General features: G+C 33.2%; 1 protein-coding gene across 2 annotated transcripts in view; it reads right to left on the reverse strand.

Annotated features, from left to right (window-relative positions):
• The window catches only part of SCN7A (sodium voltage-gated channel alpha subunit 7), a 79,863-nt gene that overhangs the window by 13,573 nt on the left and 48,459 nt on the right, over positions 1-17,831 (reverse strand). For both annotated transcript variants that reach the window (XM_032880362.1, XM_032880364.1), the window contains exons 11-17: positions 16,270-16,372; positions 15,363-15,601; positions 14,098-14,271; positions 12,257-12,613; positions 6,910-7,347; positions 3,782-3,887; positions 1,856-2,010 (exon numbers count right to left, since the gene is read on the reverse strand). In XM_032880362.1, the coding sequence (XP_032736253.1) occupies positions 1,856-2,010; positions 3,782-3,887; positions 6,910-7,347; positions 12,257-12,613; positions 14,098-14,271; positions 15,363-15,601; positions 16,270-16,372 (1,572 nt within the window). The remainder of the gene's footprint in view (positions 1-1,855; positions 2,011-3,781; positions 3,888-6,909; positions 7,348-12,256; positions 12,614-14,097; positions 14,272-15,362; positions 15,602-16,269; positions 16,373-17,831) is intronic.

Consider the following 17,831-nt stretch of genomic DNA (forward strand, 5'->3'; position numbering starts at 1 on the left):
AGTCATAAAACTTGCACTGCCGCAGAAATAATCAGATAAACCAGTGGAAGCACATGAATAGGAAATAAAACGATAATCATTTCTCCCAAACTTCTTAGATTTAATAGGTCAACATTAATTTTACTGTGGAGGATGAAAAGTCTGACAATGTCGTCTAAAGCAATTTCATGTTTTTCTTTTAGCACTGAAAAAGGCAAAAAAGTACCAATAACGCCAAGCAGACTTACATCGAAGTGCATTCAAGGTCAAAAAGTAAATAAGGATTAGAATAATCATATACAAATAATGGTGTGATTCTTATAAGTCTAACATTAAATAAAAGTAAATAGATCATGACAGTAGAGTTACTGACTTTCAGTTGAACCAATTAAAAAAAAAGTGTCTATACAAGCAAATCATAAACATCTAAAATGATTATAAAGGATTTTATTATATGTATTTATTTATTAAATAGTATATAATGCAAAATATTATAAAAATATTAAAAAGTCTCCATTTAAAAAAACATAAAAAATGGGCAAAACTAAACTATTGGCAGTTGAAGTCCACATACCAGCTACCCATGTGGAGTGTGGAAGTAAATTGTTAGGGGTCAGAGTATGTGGTTCTGGAGTCCTGGTAATGTCTATTCCTCAAGCTAAGCAGCAGTTACACGGGTGCATTCATTTTGTGAAAATTCTTTAGCCTATACACTTAGAATTTCAACACGGTTCTCAGTATCTGTGCTAAACATCGATATAAAGTTTACTTAAGAAATGTATTCAGTGTAAAGTCTGGTTCCCAGCTGTGACTCTATCTTCTCTGCTCTATGATTTCACAATTAACTATTACTGTGTATCCTTCTCTGATCCTCTTCAATCAAATACAAGCAAATAACATACATTCTATTTTCTTTATTTTATGTAAAACCTCGCATGCCTCATTCAGTATTAACTAAATAAAACAATTTCAAAATAAATGAATGACAGTGGGAAACTGTCATGAATGTTAATAAACAACTAACAGATACATTTTATTCTAAATCTTCCTTTTTTCACTTATTACTGTACCTTGCAATATCATCATGCTTTTGTATTTGTTTAAAAAAATCTGTTTATTTATTTTAGAGAGAGTAAGAGATCATGGGAAGGGGGCAGAGGGAGAAAATCCTGAAGCAGGCTCCCTGTTGAGCAGGGAGCCTGACCTCAGGCTGGATCTCAGGGCCCTGAGATCATGACCTGAGCTAAAACTGATTTGGTGGCTTAACTGACTGAGTCACCCAGGCACCCCAGTTTTTATATTTTTAAAATAGCTGCACAGTATCCCATAGGGAGATTATACTACAGCACATTTAAACAATCACTTATTATGGACTGTTTTTGCTTTTCAATCTTTTTCTATTACAAAGAATTCTTCAGTGAATTGCCTTGTAAATGCCTTTAATACATGCTCAGATATTTATAGGATAATTTCCCAGAATTAGGGTTGTTGGTTCAATAGGTGAATACATTTTTGGTTCAAAGGTCATTGAAAGTATAGATAGCAATTCTCTTTCCTGATTGAATTGGTACCGAAGTACTAGCACAGTACAACAGTATGTATGTGCATATTACTAAAATAAAACTTTATTAAAATAAGTATTAGGTATCTAACATTCATTTTTGCCACTGTCATTCACATATTTCAAAATTGTTTTATTTAATATTGAAAGAGGTATATACAGATTTTAAGAAACTGCAATATATGTCTTCCAAAAGTAAAATCATGAACGTTGTTGTATAATAAGTGTTCTGAGGAAAACTAATTTGGCATGATGACTTCAAGTAGCAGACTTCAAATACATTTTTTCCCATAAAAGTCTCCCATACTTACTTACCAGAGCACCTGTGCTGAGCAGTGTGACAAGGCCAATGAAACACTTAAAACAACTGTTTTCCACTATCTTGCAGCAGGTTTTCCTTATGTTCTGCCAAATTCTTCCTTTCTTGGATGCTCTACTAAGTTGGCCAGGTGAAGATCTTCTTCTATAACCTGTCAAAAATGAAAGCGCTAAGAGGAAAAATCTTGAAAAGTCATGAAAAAGCTTACCATATGCTTTAGCAATTAGGTATTTACAGAATCTAATACACGTGCTCTCTGACTTAGAAACATTTGATTTTTACCCCTGTTTCTGTGACCACTGAAGTCACTGAGGAAAGAAAAGAAAAACTTGTGAGTAGTTTGTTACCAGAAGGAGGAAGAAATTGTGAGAGGCAGAGGTGACTTAGAACATTCCCTAGTCTTGTGGGACAAAGTCTGAGAACAGAATTTGTCCCCCATCCTACAAAACAAAACAAAACAAAACAAAACACAACCCAACCATCCCCCAACACACACAACATCTGCATATCACATTTTGGTATGATGCCTGAAAGTTCACTCTCTGAAGATTTACATGGCATAATAAACACTCTCATTTAAGTACATAGATATTTATGAAATGTTAATAAGTATAACATTAGTTAAAGTCAGTTAAATTGATGTCAGGTCTTAGGTGGCATGAGAATAGGGATTCTGATTGAGATTATCTGAGGACCTCCCCTGGATTACAGAGTACTTTGTGGGTAGAGTACATGTGCATGGGTTGGACTCTGCCTTCTGGCTAAGAGAGTTAGCTAAAAGAAAATCTGAGAATTGAGAAGACAGTGCTTAACAGGGGAGAAAATGAAGAAAGAGAGGTGAATGAAGTTTAAAGTCCATGCATTTCATTTTAGAATTTTATCTACTGTCAATTTATATATCTTTGGGGGAAAAAACTATCAGAAATGTTTCCTCCTCTGTCTTGAATGATACAAGTCCTAAAAGTTGAGCTACTGAGAGCAAGTTCTTGGTTTGAATACAGAAATTTGAGCACTTAGCAGTTACCATTCTGATGATTTCCAATGTCCAGAACCTGTAATTATCTGTTAATCTTGCTAGGAAACTAATTGGAATTATATGTATGTTACATATCTCATGAATTAATCAACTGACTGAAGTCTTATACATTTCTTCATATTCATGTGGGATATAAAAATAGATCACCATTGGGGCACCTGGGTGGCTCAATGGGTTAGGCCTCTGCCTTCAGCTCAGACCATGATCTCAGGGTCCTGGGATCAAGCCCTGCATTGGGCTGTCTGCTCGGCGGGGAGCCTGCTTCCCCCTCTCCCTCTGCCTGCCTCTCTGCCTACTTGTGATCCCTGTCTGTCAAATAAATAAATAAAATATTTAAAAAAAAATCACCATTACATGATTTGTTTTCCTCTGAAAGATACAAGAAGTTTTCATATAGGTATTTTGAATATTGACAGTATTCCATGAAGCATAAGTATACACACACACGCACCCATGAATGCACACACATACATGTATACTTATTTAATCTTTTTACCATCCTGTAAGTTTTATTATTATCCTCAGTTTACATATTAGGAAATGAGCCTGAGAGAGGGTAAGTAAAAGCTTGTCGGTGGTGGGCTGGGATTTGAATTCAGGCTATCTGGTTCCAGAAAGCTCTTAACTACTCTATTAAACTTCCTAGGAACTAGGTTCTCTCCCTCTTTTCCAAATGTTCACTTTTCTATTGAAATTCCCTATAAATTTTATCAGGATTCATACAGGCATGTGTGCATGTGATACACACATGTTTGTGTGTGTGTGTGTGTTCCTTAACCAAATTAATAAACTCTAAAATTAAAATATATCCCATAGTATTAGTTAGGTTAAGAGAAATTTAGTGTAATTTCAATATAATGATCAAAAGAACTTATTTTTTTCTTACCGTTTTTCAGATGCTTTGGCTTCTCGCGTTCATAAACCATTTCTTCTTCTTCAGAGATGGCAATGTCAACTGTACTGCATTCCGATGAGCTAGATTGCTTTACCTTCTGAAAAGTAAAGTCCCACCAAGAAAGCTGTGATTAAAGCTTCTCACTGGAGTTCAAGTTTATTTCATCTTCATAAATAAGAAAAATTGTGTATAGAAAGACTTTTATCAGGTTTAAAGAGTTTTTAGACTAATTTCAGGACAGAAATTAAAATGCATGCATATCTCTGTGAGCTGAAGTTCTAAAAAATTAATTAAGAATTCATTTAAGCTAAAATAATTAGCACTCAGTTCACAACACTGTTCTCCTTAAAGATGTCTAGGATTCTCTATCTCCAGTATCCAAAAGGCTTTGAGTTTCAAAGCTCTCTTGAAGTTACTCACAAGGTTTGTATATATGCCATTTCCGCTAGATGAGCAGTATCAGAATAAATTACCCCTTGATGCTGAATATGGGTAGACAAGAATGAACTTAGTTTTGTTTGGTAAAATCTAGTCCAGATATTCTTGTGTTTACCATCATAGGACAGGACTGATGTGAGGTTACCCTGAGGTGAAATGAGTAAATGGCCCAAAGAATAAGGGTCAGGAATAGACCTGGCAAAGTTGTACTAGCACTATGGAGAGAAGCTATTTGCAGAGATTAGCATTCTTTCGCACTCTGCTCTTGACTGAAGCTCAACCCTGGATAAGATAAGATAGCCATGACTTTGTATATGTGGTAATAATGCATGAGACATGCGTGGCTTTTACTTGAAATCATTTTCTCACAATGCTTTATATTACTTAATTTTAAAATAAATATACAACACACCATCCTTTAAATGACCAAGATCTTAAAGTTATTAAGGAAGATTATTTTCTAACTAAAAAATAAGATAAATGTAGTAAAACATCTGGAAAAAACACTTATTTCTTAAAAATTAAGGAAAGATCTAAGTGAAGTATAGCAAAAGGAAATTTGTAAATATTGTATCCTACCTATTGGTCTTATCCTCAATAAATGTCAAAGAAATATAATTAGGAAGCTCTGTTTGTCTTGGACCATACATGGTCAATTGTCAGTAAGACATTTGGTACTCAATTAAAAAAAATGTATCCATCAGGAGATTACTCCCAAACAAATTGCCTTTATTATATCAATTCTTCATATTTTCTTTATTTCTGATAAAATAAAGGGTATAGCCATGTACTGATTTGAAAGTAAACAATAAATGAACATTATATAATCCTTATGCATTCAATAATTGAAAATTATACACCTTATATTTAAGTAATTTTAGAATTGTGCATAAATTATTTGATGTGATTTTTCTAAGCATTTTTAGTATGTATTATTTTAATTTAAAAATAAATCAATTGGGATTCAAAATTATAAATAATTTTATTAGAAGACTACTTAATAGCATGGGAGACTGACCATGCTATACCTCTACATTATGAAAAAAGTTATAAAACCCAATGTAAAGTTTGATGTTATTTTTATAACTATATAAATTTAGTTATGTTGCAACTAAAAAATGGCTGAGAGTTTAAATACCAAAGAAAGGGACTGTATCTCAGAATTATCAGATCACATGTGATTTTATATTCTTCAGTTTTTAGTAGATCAGAATCCTAAAGTATTCAGGAGTTGTATAATCTTTGAAGTGTCTAAATTAAATATGTAAGTAAATGTACAGTTAACTGAATAAATCTATGAGTAGCTAACCAATCAACAGGACCAAATAATTATGCAGCAGAAATTACAACTCCTGAAACCTCACCATTTACAAATATATTTAGTGTCATCTTTCCTGTATACGTTCATATCCCAGACTTTCTAATGAGATTGGCAAGAAGTTTCCTGGAGCATCTCAATATGATGTGTGGTGATAAATAGCAATTTTACCCAGAAATAAATGGTAGTCAAAGTTGTAAGTGAAGACACATAAGTGTAGCTGGAGAAGAGTTTTCCTTGTTTTCTAGAAATGGCATTATTTAAAGGAAAATGAACCTAAAAATGCTGGGCATGCTAAAGAGTGAAAGTGTTTCTCTAACACAAAGAGAGATGCCTTCACTAGGAGCTAGAAGGATTTTGAATAATTACAATTCAACTCCTTTTAGGCCAATTTGAGAAGTTACTGCAGAACAGGTGCCAAGCTGGAAGAGATCCGGGAGACAAGATGGTGCCAGAGATTTTTGGGATGTGGAAAGAGACATTGTCTTTCCTCCCCAGTGCCTGTGAGTGAACTGAGATGGTACAATGCAAGTACCTCTCTACTGAGGTACAAGCTCAGAGAGAAGACATGATCTCTGTAGATGTAGCTTTCCATTAAATTACACCTCCTACTAAGATATAGTATTTGCACATGAAGACACTAAGATTGATTCCAGTAGGGTGTACATTTTAGAAGCTAAGTTAACAGCAATATCTATGCTTTTTTGAATGTGTTGGGTTTTTTGTTGTCGTTGCTTTTCCATTTTGTTTTGTTTGTCCCAGAATTGATAAAGCCACACACTGTTCACAATTCAAGCTGGTGAGTTTTCTTTATTCTTTTAGTCTAGCTCAATTATATATGTTACAGTAAATGTTGCAGAAATAAAGTGATAAGAATCCTAGAATTTTAGCAAGTAGGAAAGTATTTTAGCCCTCCTGTAGTTGAGTCTCACATTTCAAGGATGATAATGCCCAGGAGAGTTTGATTTCTCTGATAATACACATTGATTTTGAAAACTTAACTTTCTTCAATAGCTTTACATCATCCCATGCTGCCTGCTTATTGATTTACTGAATTTTTTAATGATATTATCTTATTTTACCAAGTGTTCACTATAGACTGGGCATTGTTCTATGGACCATTGAACTATTTTTCTTAGTCTTATCTTCCCTAAGAAATAGATTCAATTTTATCTGAATTTATAGACAAGGAAACTGAAGTTTAGACAAGTTAATTAACTTAATGAAGAGCGTACAGTCAGGAGCAAGGAATGCTGTAGCTAGGATTGACTGGGTTCTTCAACTGTAACTTCAGCACTAATCCACTCTCTTACTCTAATGCCATAAACCAACAATAAGCAATCAGAATATTCAAACAACTTACCTCTTTGCTGTTCCCATCACCTGACTTGCTTTGAACCTCCTTATTATCCAGATTTTCTATATCAGATTCTCCTGAAGCAATTGGTACAGTTTCTGAGGCACTAGGACTGGGGATAAGTGATTGACTTTCGTTTTGAGTCATTGTGTTTTTCTCTGTGCTACTGCTTTTTTCCTTATCCTTGAGGAACTCTTGAGTGTTGCTTAATTCAGAAAGGGTATGGTCAGAAATATTCTCTTTAACATATACAGCATTTACATGGTCCATTGTCTCCTTTGAAACATTTTGGTTTTTGCATAATATTTTAGAAATCACAAAGTTTATTCTTTTCTGAATCTTCGCCACTGCACGCTGGAGATTTTTTGCTTCGTCGTTCTCTTCAGTAGTTGCAGGGTTGTAGGAACTAAATGAGCTCACCAATGCCAGAAACAGGTAAATTATCTAAATGAGGAAGTAAATGAGGTTAAGCTTATCTCACTTTTTGTTTCCTTCTAAACAATAAACATCTTTTTTTTTTTTTAAAGTTTACCGGAGATTTGCAAACACAATACAAACTCTAATGCTATTTAGGTTATTCAGTTCTTACAGTGGGTCGATGTGCTAAGACTTTGTACGGCCAGAACTCATCTTAGGGTCACAACATTCAATGACATATCATTTGTTTCTCTTTTATAGATGAAAAAGGCAAGGCTTATAGGTGTCAAATATCTCAGGTCACATAGATTGGACTTGAGTCTGTCTTATTCCAAAGCTTGTTTTCCTTCATTGAGCCAGGCTACCTCTTCCAAGATGAGAAAACAGGCTGCCTCTTCAGGTGGCGGATCATTTCAGCTCTATCCCAGGAAGATGTACAATGACATGTCCATGGGTTCTGCAAACCCACTAGGACTATCATGGGGAAAGAGCTATTCCTGGCATCTAAATTTTCTTGTGACATGCTAGCACAGGCACTGGGTAGGTTAATCAATTCTTTGTAGTAATAAATTTGATTAAATAAGAAAGAGATGAATGATGGAAGAATCATACCTAATAGTTGTAAGTTATTTAAACTCAAGGAAGTGTATATTTTGACCTTTATTATCACTGAAAGATATGATCAAGCCACACTTAGTTTCTAGAGAATCATATTTTTATCTTCTTTATAATTGTAAGACATAGATAATATTTTTGGAGTTTAGAGTTGGAGATTTATATTGATAATTCTCTTAAACTTAAAATAATAATTTGAGTATCTTGTTTGTTATGGAAGTTTATCCGCCTCTTTTTGGATATTTGAGCTTTTTATTATTTAATTTCCTTTATGTTTTACAAATTGCTTTTAATGGGCAAGTTCAAATGACATGAATTATACTTAAGAATATATACATATGTATGTGTATGGGTGTGTATACTAATATACATTTTACTTACGGATATGGGCAGGGGCTCTATGGCCCTTGTTTAAATTACATCATTAGGATTCCTATCATTCTTAAGAGACAATGAGTTCAGGATGTTAAGAGGGCAACACTAAATATAATTTAAGGTTGTTGGTTGTTTCTTTTCCTTCCTTTGGTTATTAGGCATGGCAAGAAATAAGGAAAGGACGTTAGGTGAGAATTTCATGACTATAAGCTTCATGTGAGCAGGAACCAAGCTTTCTCTTAAGTAAACAATTAGCACAGTGCTAGGCACAAAATAAGTAATAAATACATATTTTTTGAAAAAATTAATTATAGAACAAATAAAAGAATAGATTTTGTGACAGGATTTAGACAAGGAAAAATTTTGCTACAACAGTTGTATTTTTAAAAGCTTACAATCTAAGATTTCTCGTATCTTAAACATACATACCACACACACAATGTCTACAGATTTATACTTACAGTGAAAATGTTAAAAGGCTAACAACAAAATTCAAAATGCTCTGAACTATGGTATAAAGAAAAATTTTGTAATACTACAAGATGCTACTGTATTGTTCAAGTGTGCTCTGAATTAAAAATAGTCTTTTAAGGAATTAAAAAAGAAAAACAGAATGTGTAAATTACCAAACTATATCGGATTGACTACTTCTTATTAGCATTAATAAAGAAGGAAGGGGGAGACACAAAGATTATATTACATAAGTATAGAGTAACTTTGTTCTAGTCACAGTGTTTTTATAAAGAGATTCAAAATATTTTTTTTGTTTTTGTACTAGAAAACAAAAGATGACATAATGTATATAAAAAAAAAACCATTTCAATGTCTCTCCTGAAATTTTCCCTTCCTTTTACCTCAAGGATGTCTATCTGTTAGGTAAGAATTGAGTAACTCCTATCAAAATAAAGTAGTATGGAAGAGAAGGAAGATTCAAGATTTATTTATTATTTTTCAAGTACTTTTTAAGTATTTTGCAAGCATTTTTCAAGTATTTTTAAAGTACAAGTAATTATTTCATTAGTAATCAAGGAATTTAACATGTATGAAGGTTCTATTTTAGTATTGTTGCAATTGTATCTTAACATATATTTAATCTGGGAATATGTAAACATGTAGAGCAACATACATATTTATCATCAAATTTTTATTTTTAAAAAACAACTACATTTTATATTGTTTTCTACTTCTTTTCTTTTTATGTTTCTAGTCCTCAACCAGAGACCACAATTCACTTGGTGGCAACTACTTAACTTGCAAGTGAAAACACTTGGAATGTTTGCATAACTAAAACTTCTAAATAATGTTTTAACAAAATTCTATAGATGTTCTATAGATGTGGGAGTTATAATTATCTAGAGCTTAAAAAAGTAAATATTTATGAATATTTATAGAGTGCTAGCTAATATAATTTGAGTTATAATAACCATTTAAGGATTCTCCTATTAGAGATTGCAGGCTTAAGGAGCCTGAGTAATGTGCACAAAGCCATTTAATTAGTAAATGATACAACTGGAATTTGAACCCATGTTTTCTTGGATCTGAACTGTTTTTTCTACAACTCAACACTACATGTAACCATTTAAAAGTCACTTAAATACTGGCTTTTTGTATGATAATGTTTTAAGGTTTCCACTGAAGGCTGAGTCACTGTTGGAATTTTGTTGGGCAAATAAGATAAAGTTAAATTTAAAAAATGAGAAACACTTCTTTTTACATGAATTTTGAAGTGAAATTACAATGCTATAATGCAACAAGTTGGAAGTACAGGGGAAAAGTTCTGTAGCCTTACAGATTCTCTCCTTGCTTTTTTTCCCCTTGTATTTACTGTAGTGTTATTATTATCATGATGTCCCACACGTGGATGACTGTTGAGGGGAATAAAGTTTAAAAGATTCAGCAAGCCAAGCAATATGATGACCAATCAATTGGAAATGGAGGCTCTTATAACTCCATTTTACCCTGAAATCCCTCTGCCTACTGACATCAAGTTTCTGATCAGTAGGAATGAGAAAAATAAGAAACAGAGTGGAGTTCAAAAACAAAGAAACAGAAGTACAATTATATAATTGCCTCAGCATTTTTTTTTCTTTGTGAAGTGTGTGTGTTTGTGTGTGTGTATGTATGTGTATGTGTTATTTAAGTCAATAGCCATCAACCATGGCCTTTCCTTTTGGGAAGAGAAACTTACATTTCATTTGGGAAATCACCCTTATTATCAGTTGTATGATTTGGCTCTGGAATGATGCCAACTCCAGCTCCAGGACAGGATCCTGAGTAGCTTAACATAATAATATGTTAATATATTCTACACTCTGCACAATAAATCATAAATACCCTGAGCAATAGAGATTGGTTTACAAATAGACATGTGACTCAGAGCTAATAAGATAAGAGGAGAAATTTGCTGTGATTTCCAGGAATGAAACAGGAATTTCTCTTCTATTAAACTTGACATGATATGAACACATGAAGCTTCAGACTGCAGCAGCCATCTTGATAAAACAGAAGCTACTAGCCAGCAAGACAGATGTATAGAAGGCAGATGTGTGATATACAAAGATCTGTCTCTAATGACCTTGTTTGCACATATGTGTTATACCACAACTGAAGTGAAATCTATCTCTGACATTTTTAATTAGGCATGCTGGTATGTACGCTGGTATGGTTGTGTTTTCTTTCTTTTTCTTTTTTTCCCAGCCAGTAAGAATAAGGTTATGTCAGTGGAAATTGAAAGTGTACCAAGAGCTATAGAGGCAGAGGTCATTGAAATATTTTTACAGGTTGAGCCCTGTTCTAGGCTTTGATGATATAAGAGAATAGTCTCAATCCTTTCCTTTGTGGAGCTTAGTTTAATAAGGAAGGTTGAGACAAGTAAATCAACAATTAAACATAATGACAGCAGTGATAAGTGGACAGGGGTTATAACCAAGGGGAAATAGAAGTAATGAGGAAGGGCACCAATAGATACAATGGAGTCTAACGTGATTTTTTTTTTTTCAGTCTTGGAGAATCTATTTGATCTCTATGATTTTATAAATAAAAATCAAATGGTGAATCCTTAGTTTTTCTTCCTGTAAGAGCAGTTTTCTTCTATAAGCCATTCCCTTTTCTTGGAAGAAGTGAAAGCTACTTATTCAATCCACGTAACAATAGTTCAATCACTGGGAATTTAAAAGTGATAGCTTTACCTTTTAGTTAATGCACAATAGTTTAATAAACCAATGACTTTCAAACTTTGCTGCAATTTAATCAAATGAAACCTTTAAAAAAATCCTGATGACCAGCCTATGTCCACAAAACAATAAAATCAAAATCTCTGGGAATGGATCCAGGGCATTCTATTAGTTTTATTAATTCCCCAGGTTATTCCAATGTACAGCCAAGTTTGACAACCAGTGTTACATTTAAGTGCTTCTTAAAATTTAATGTGCATATAAAAATGTGGGGTTATTGTTAAAATGTAGATTCTACTTCCATAGGTCTGGGGTGGGGTCTAAAAGTCTGCATTGGTAACTACCTCCCACATGATGCCAATGCTACTTGAGTAGCAAGGTTATACAGCAGTGTTATCCAACAGAAATATGATGCATGTCACCTACACAACTTTCTAGTAGCCACGTTAAGAGCATAATTAAAAACAGGTGAAGTTAATTTTACTAACATTTTATTTAACTAAATACATTAAAAATGTCATCATTTTAAAATTCATTCAATATAAAAATTACTAATAAAATAATTTACACTCTTTTTTGAGGTTAAGACTTCAAATCCAGTGCATATTTCCACTTGTAGCACATCTCAGATTGAAACACTGTATTTCAAGTGACCAACAGTCACTGTGGCTAGAGGTCACCATATCAGACAACACAGTTAACAGACATCATGAAAATACCAGACTACATTACATCAGTTTTTCAAGAAAAATTTAAAAGCATGGATTACTTACCAATAAGTTTCCAATTAAAATGACCATCATGTAAAAAGAAATACAACCGAATTGGCCAGCTATCTTAAAGCAATCCCATAAAGTCTCTATCCACTCTCCACAAAGAATCCGGAACACATTCAGGTAGGAGTGGAAGAAGTCATGCATGTTCCAACGTGGGAGACGACAGTCTTTGTCTATGTTGCAGACGCATGCTTCATAACTCATACCAAACAGCTTCAGGCCAACCACAGCAGAAAAGAATGTGAATGTGAACAACAGCAGGACCAAGTCTTTCAAGGCCACCAAGGAGATATTAAGAATCTGCATCAGAATCTTAAACGTTGGCCAGTATTTTGCCAACTTGAAAATTCTCAACTAATACAGCAATGCCAGAAACAACAAAAATAAGAAACAACGAAAAACTTGGTCACTATTTATTAAGATGTACATTTAAGATTTTTATCAGCATTATACACTACATATGTAGTCTTTAATGTAATACTCAGTTTTAAGTATTGTTAATACTAACCACTGAAAATTCATTTTATACAATTCTTAATACATCATATATATTCTGTATTTTTTATACTAGATCCATACATATCTTCTTCTGTTGATCTGTCAATTTCCATTCACTATTATGTGATTATAATTACTCTAGTTTTATGTTTTAATATCTTGTAGGGCAACTATCCATTCTTTGTTTTGCTTTTCACAACACAGGAAATTCTCCCACATTTTGACATATAGACGATACTGAAAAAAGTCTGTTAGGTCCTATTAAATTCCACAAAAGTTTCTATTATGTATTTTCCTTTAAAGTAACATATCAGAAACCAAACACAGCAGTCTGGTCAGTTTAGTCTGGATATTTCTCTTTTTTTCACTAGATTTTTTTATTTCTATTGATACAGGGAAGGATTACCTTAAAATTTTAGCCACCATATTACAGTGAACTTAGTCATCTAAAACTGAAACATCCCCTTTTATATATGTTATACTTTCCCCAACTTTTTCTAGTATATAGTTGTCTTTCTGGACTCAAAAGTAGGGTTTCACATTTATCCATGTAAAACTGAATCATTTATATACAATCCACACCAGCCTTTCAGATACCTTGATACTATCTCTTTTATCTTTTTTTTTGGTATTTACCAGTCTTGTTTCATCCATAAATTTGATAGGTACATCTCACATATGTTTATCTTACTGATGAGAAAAATGTACAGATGAGGACATAAGGCAGTGTTCTGAAGAATTATTTAGATAAGATCAAATCTACTTAATTGTACTTGATTCCTGCTACATTCCTGCAACTTCTTACGAGAATATATTACTTATCAAGTATGTAACATTCCCATATATATTCTTCTAATTATTTCCTTGGGTAGTTTTCTGATTCTTACTACTACCCTACATTACAGGCATATATACCAATTCTGACTTAAAGACTTTCATAATAACATTCCCCTGGCCTTTCTGGTCTTTTTTAACGTTTTCTAACTCTACATTTAGAAATACTCACCTCATTCAAATTCCTTAGTTATACACTGGCATTCTGCTTCTGGGACTCCTCATTATTCTGCTCCTCACAACTGACCAGTAACTCTAGTCCTGCTTCCTTAAAGTATACCTCAAATTTGCTACATATGTAGCTTATTTCCTTTGAAGTTTTGGTCAAATGACAGGAAAATGCTTATTCTTCCTGGGGCAACTTCTAAGCTCTTTACATAAAAATTAATTCATTTATTATTTCAAATACCCCAGTGGGATAAGTGTTACTATTCTTCCCATGTTGTATCTGAGGAGATGGAGATAAATTTTCATAAAATAAAATTGAGATCTTGGATCCTACTTACCACCCTGAATGTTCGAAAAAGAGTCATTCCATGAATATTTGCTAGATAAAGTTCTGCTAAACCATGGAACACAATCAGGCTATCAAAAATGTTCCAACCTACTTGAAAATACCCATATGGATGCATTGCAATGATTTTCAAAATCATTTCTGCTGTGAAAATTCCAATAAAAATCTAAACAGAAACAAAACACACAGATGAGAATACGCTTCCAATTACATTATCAGAACCTCATACACAAAAACTATAACTTTTCACTGCCACATTCTTTACAGTTCCTCTCTCAAGAGCTGATTAGTTTTGGAGTCTATATTATAAGGATAGACTCAAACATTTTTAATTTAACAGTCTAACGTCAAACACTGTATACAGAATCTTCAAATATTTAATAAAAACTGTCTTGAAAGACAACAAAAGAATATTTAAAGATGAAAATCTTTTCATTTTGAATGGCTCTTTTTGGGATACAGAATACATGATAAGATATTTAATTTTTTAAACTGTGAAAGAATTTAAAAAGTGCATATGTGAACCGAGGGGAAAAAAAAGTAAACCTGTGAACAGTGTCTCTTGAAAACTATACTGGTAGAAATGACTCAATTGTTGCATTGGTTCCAAGTAAATATGTAATTCAAAATGGGTAGCAGTTTGGCCATTTATACTAATACCAAACAACAAACCACCACCATCATAAAAGCAAAGAAAATTGAACATTGTATATTTTCTTGAACGTGATTTGTTTTTAAACTCACAGAAATCTGTTTTGCTTTTTGCATTGTATTGATTAAAAAAAGGATAAGTTCCCATCAAGCCAAAGACAGGTGGCTAGAGCAGACAGGGCAGGTGCGGTTGTAGTCCGGATTCAGAGTTCAGGTGTCAGTGAGGAGTTTGCATTTCTTATTTCACCTCTGCTCAGCTCTGTTCTATGAAGCTATGGATATATATGGTATATACCAGGATATGTTTGGGAAGGGAGAAGAAATAAATAATATTTCCATTTAACCTAACTGCCAAGCAACTGACTAGAATCTCAAACTTAAATGGTAGAATTTTAAGCTTCAGCTACAAACTTATTAAATGAGAGGTACACTTACAAAGCAGGGCTGGGGGTGATCAGTTGTGGAAGTATGAATATAATACTTCATCTACTATGCATATAATGCATTTGCAACATACTGGAATTATAAAATAAAATAAAATAATGGGGTAATGATAACTAAAGAAAAGTTGAAGTCGTAAATGAAAATAAGGTACAAGAGCCTTACCAGGTTTCCAATGCTAAGAACATTGTTGGTTTCTTCACTCATCGGATAACATTCCAAGGCCAAAAAACATATGTTTAGAATTATGCATATGGTAAGGACAAGATCAGTAAATGGGTCCATTATAATCATATGGATAAAGTCTTTCAATTTTAACCAACAGGGAGAACAATTCCAGATCAAGAAAGTTTTAGCAAATCTATGCCAACACAACGGGCATCTCTTCCTGGATTTTTCAGATTCTGAAATGAAGGAATAAAAAAGTTAAACATTAGCAAATTGTTTAAGTTCTAACTAATAAAATGTTTTGACTTTATCATGCAAAGAGATGTTTAAAACTAGACTTCTGATTTGGAATTAGCAAATAAAAATATTCTGTACTAATAAAAAGCAGAGCAAAGCAAATTTCCTTTATTTTGTTCATGCTTGCTGAGTTAGACAAATGAAATGAGATAAATTGTGTATTAGAAGCAAATCATAGGAGTTTCTCTCAAGAAAACAAATATGGAATAAAGTTGAGGATTATGATTTAGAATTTCTAGATTTTTATGCTTTACAAAATAATATCTTTTAATATTGTCCATGATAATGAATTACTGGTTATATATTGAAAAATATCTTAATATATGATTGTTATATTATCCAACCTCTGTTTTAAGTTGTAAGTTAGTACTTCTTTGTTTTTTTCAATGTTAAAGAAAATTTCTTAGTACTCTTTGGTGAGTGATAAGAATGTCTAAAATACCAATGTTTAAAATACCATGTATATGGAATTGCTCATTTTAATATTCTTATGTTATTCCTTAAATTTTTGTTATCATCTGAAATTCTAAAGAAATTACAGGATTACTTTAAAAGTGAGTCTTATCAATAGTACCTTTCAGAGTGTCTAACTATTTTTTTACTTTACCTTCCTCATGTCTGATAGCAGCAGTAGCATCATCCAACATATTCAAAGAAGTGATCGTAGATGTTGGTGATCTTTTCTTCATTTCTATTTGTGTGGTCTTGGTCTAAAAAGAAATTAGATGAGTCCAGTGCTGGCTTCTGCCCTTTGTAGATACAAGACTAAAACTATAAGAAGGTTTATAACCTTCTTTCAAATGCTGATTCTTACTTCCAGAAATCTTTTTGGGTTTCATCATGTGCTAGTCTTTACACTATAGGCAGTATTAAACTGATTTAGTATTTTTTGGTAATGAATGTATATTATCTTGCAACTCAAAAAAATCATTTCATACAATGAGATCAACTATAAAAGTAGGAAATCAGAGAATACTGTTTTTATTACTCATATTTGTACTTGATCTTAGCCAAAAGGCTGAGAAGCGATTCATTACTCATATTTGATAAACCATTCAATGTATACTTTAGGATCACTGCAAAATATCCAGTTGGCAAACATGCTACTGAATAGTAGTATTTCTCAAATACCTTACATTTTTCCTTGAAAGTATTTTATAACTTTGAAAACTCTTGATAAAATAAAAATTATTTGGGGTGCCTGGGTGGCTCAGTGAGTTAAGCCTCTGCCTTCAGCTCAGGTCATGATCTCAGGGTCCTGGGATTGAGTCCCGCATCAGGCTCTCTGCTAGGCAGGGAGCCTGCTTCCTCCTCTCTCTCTCTCTGCTTGCCTCTCTGCCTACTTGTGATCTCTCTCTGTCAAATAAAATAAAATCTTAAAAAAAATTATTTGGCTCTGTAGTAATGAAATAAACTTGAATAGTATGAGGTAAAAGAATGGATTTAAAAGAGTTGTTTTGGCTAGAACATATCTGAAAATTCCACAAAGGAATCACTTCTTTTTGTCTTGTCACTTGAGTAATGGTTTTAAGATACTCTATTTTACCGATGTGGTTACACAGAGTTCAAAAGAAGCCTTGCTCTGGAAACACATTTCTAGGGTTTGATGTAGATGTCTCAACTTCTATACCATCATAGTTATCACAAATAGAGATCATGTGTTTCTAGTGACCAAGAATATAATTTATATTTGAATTTAAACTCTAAGAAACTGACAATGGTGGGACACCTGGGTGGCTCAGTCAGTTAAGTGTCCAACTCTTGATTTCGGAGTAGGTCATGATCTCAGGGTTGTGAAATCAAGTTGCCCTTCACTGGGCTCTGCACTGGGTGTGAAGCTTACTTAAGATTCCCTCTCTGCCTCTACCTCTGCCCTTCCCCAGAAGGACCCCACACTCATTTCTAGAGACAGAAATCTATGCATGCATGCGGGCACACACAAAAGAAAAAAACCTGACAATGGGTAGATTATATTACACCACAGAATTCCCAACAGTGTTTATATTTGACACGCAGGAGAATGAAACTGGTATGTTTGTTAACTTGGTAACATGTTACCAAGTTAAATAGGTATTGGTAAATATTTACCTTGGTAAATAGGTGTAGCTAAATAGGTGAAATAAAGAGTAAATAAATTTGCATAGTCCAGGCTGCTCTAGAATGGAGGTA

This window comes from Lontra canadensis, unplaced genomic scaffold (assembly GCF_010015895.1).
Source record: "Lontra canadensis isolate GAN:19392208 unplaced genomic scaffold, GSC_riverotter_1.0 scaffold69, whole genome shotgun sequence".
In the NCBI taxonomy this organism is placed as follows: domain Eukaryota; kingdom Metazoa; phylum Chordata; class Mammalia; order Carnivora; family Mustelidae; genus Lontra; species Lontra canadensis.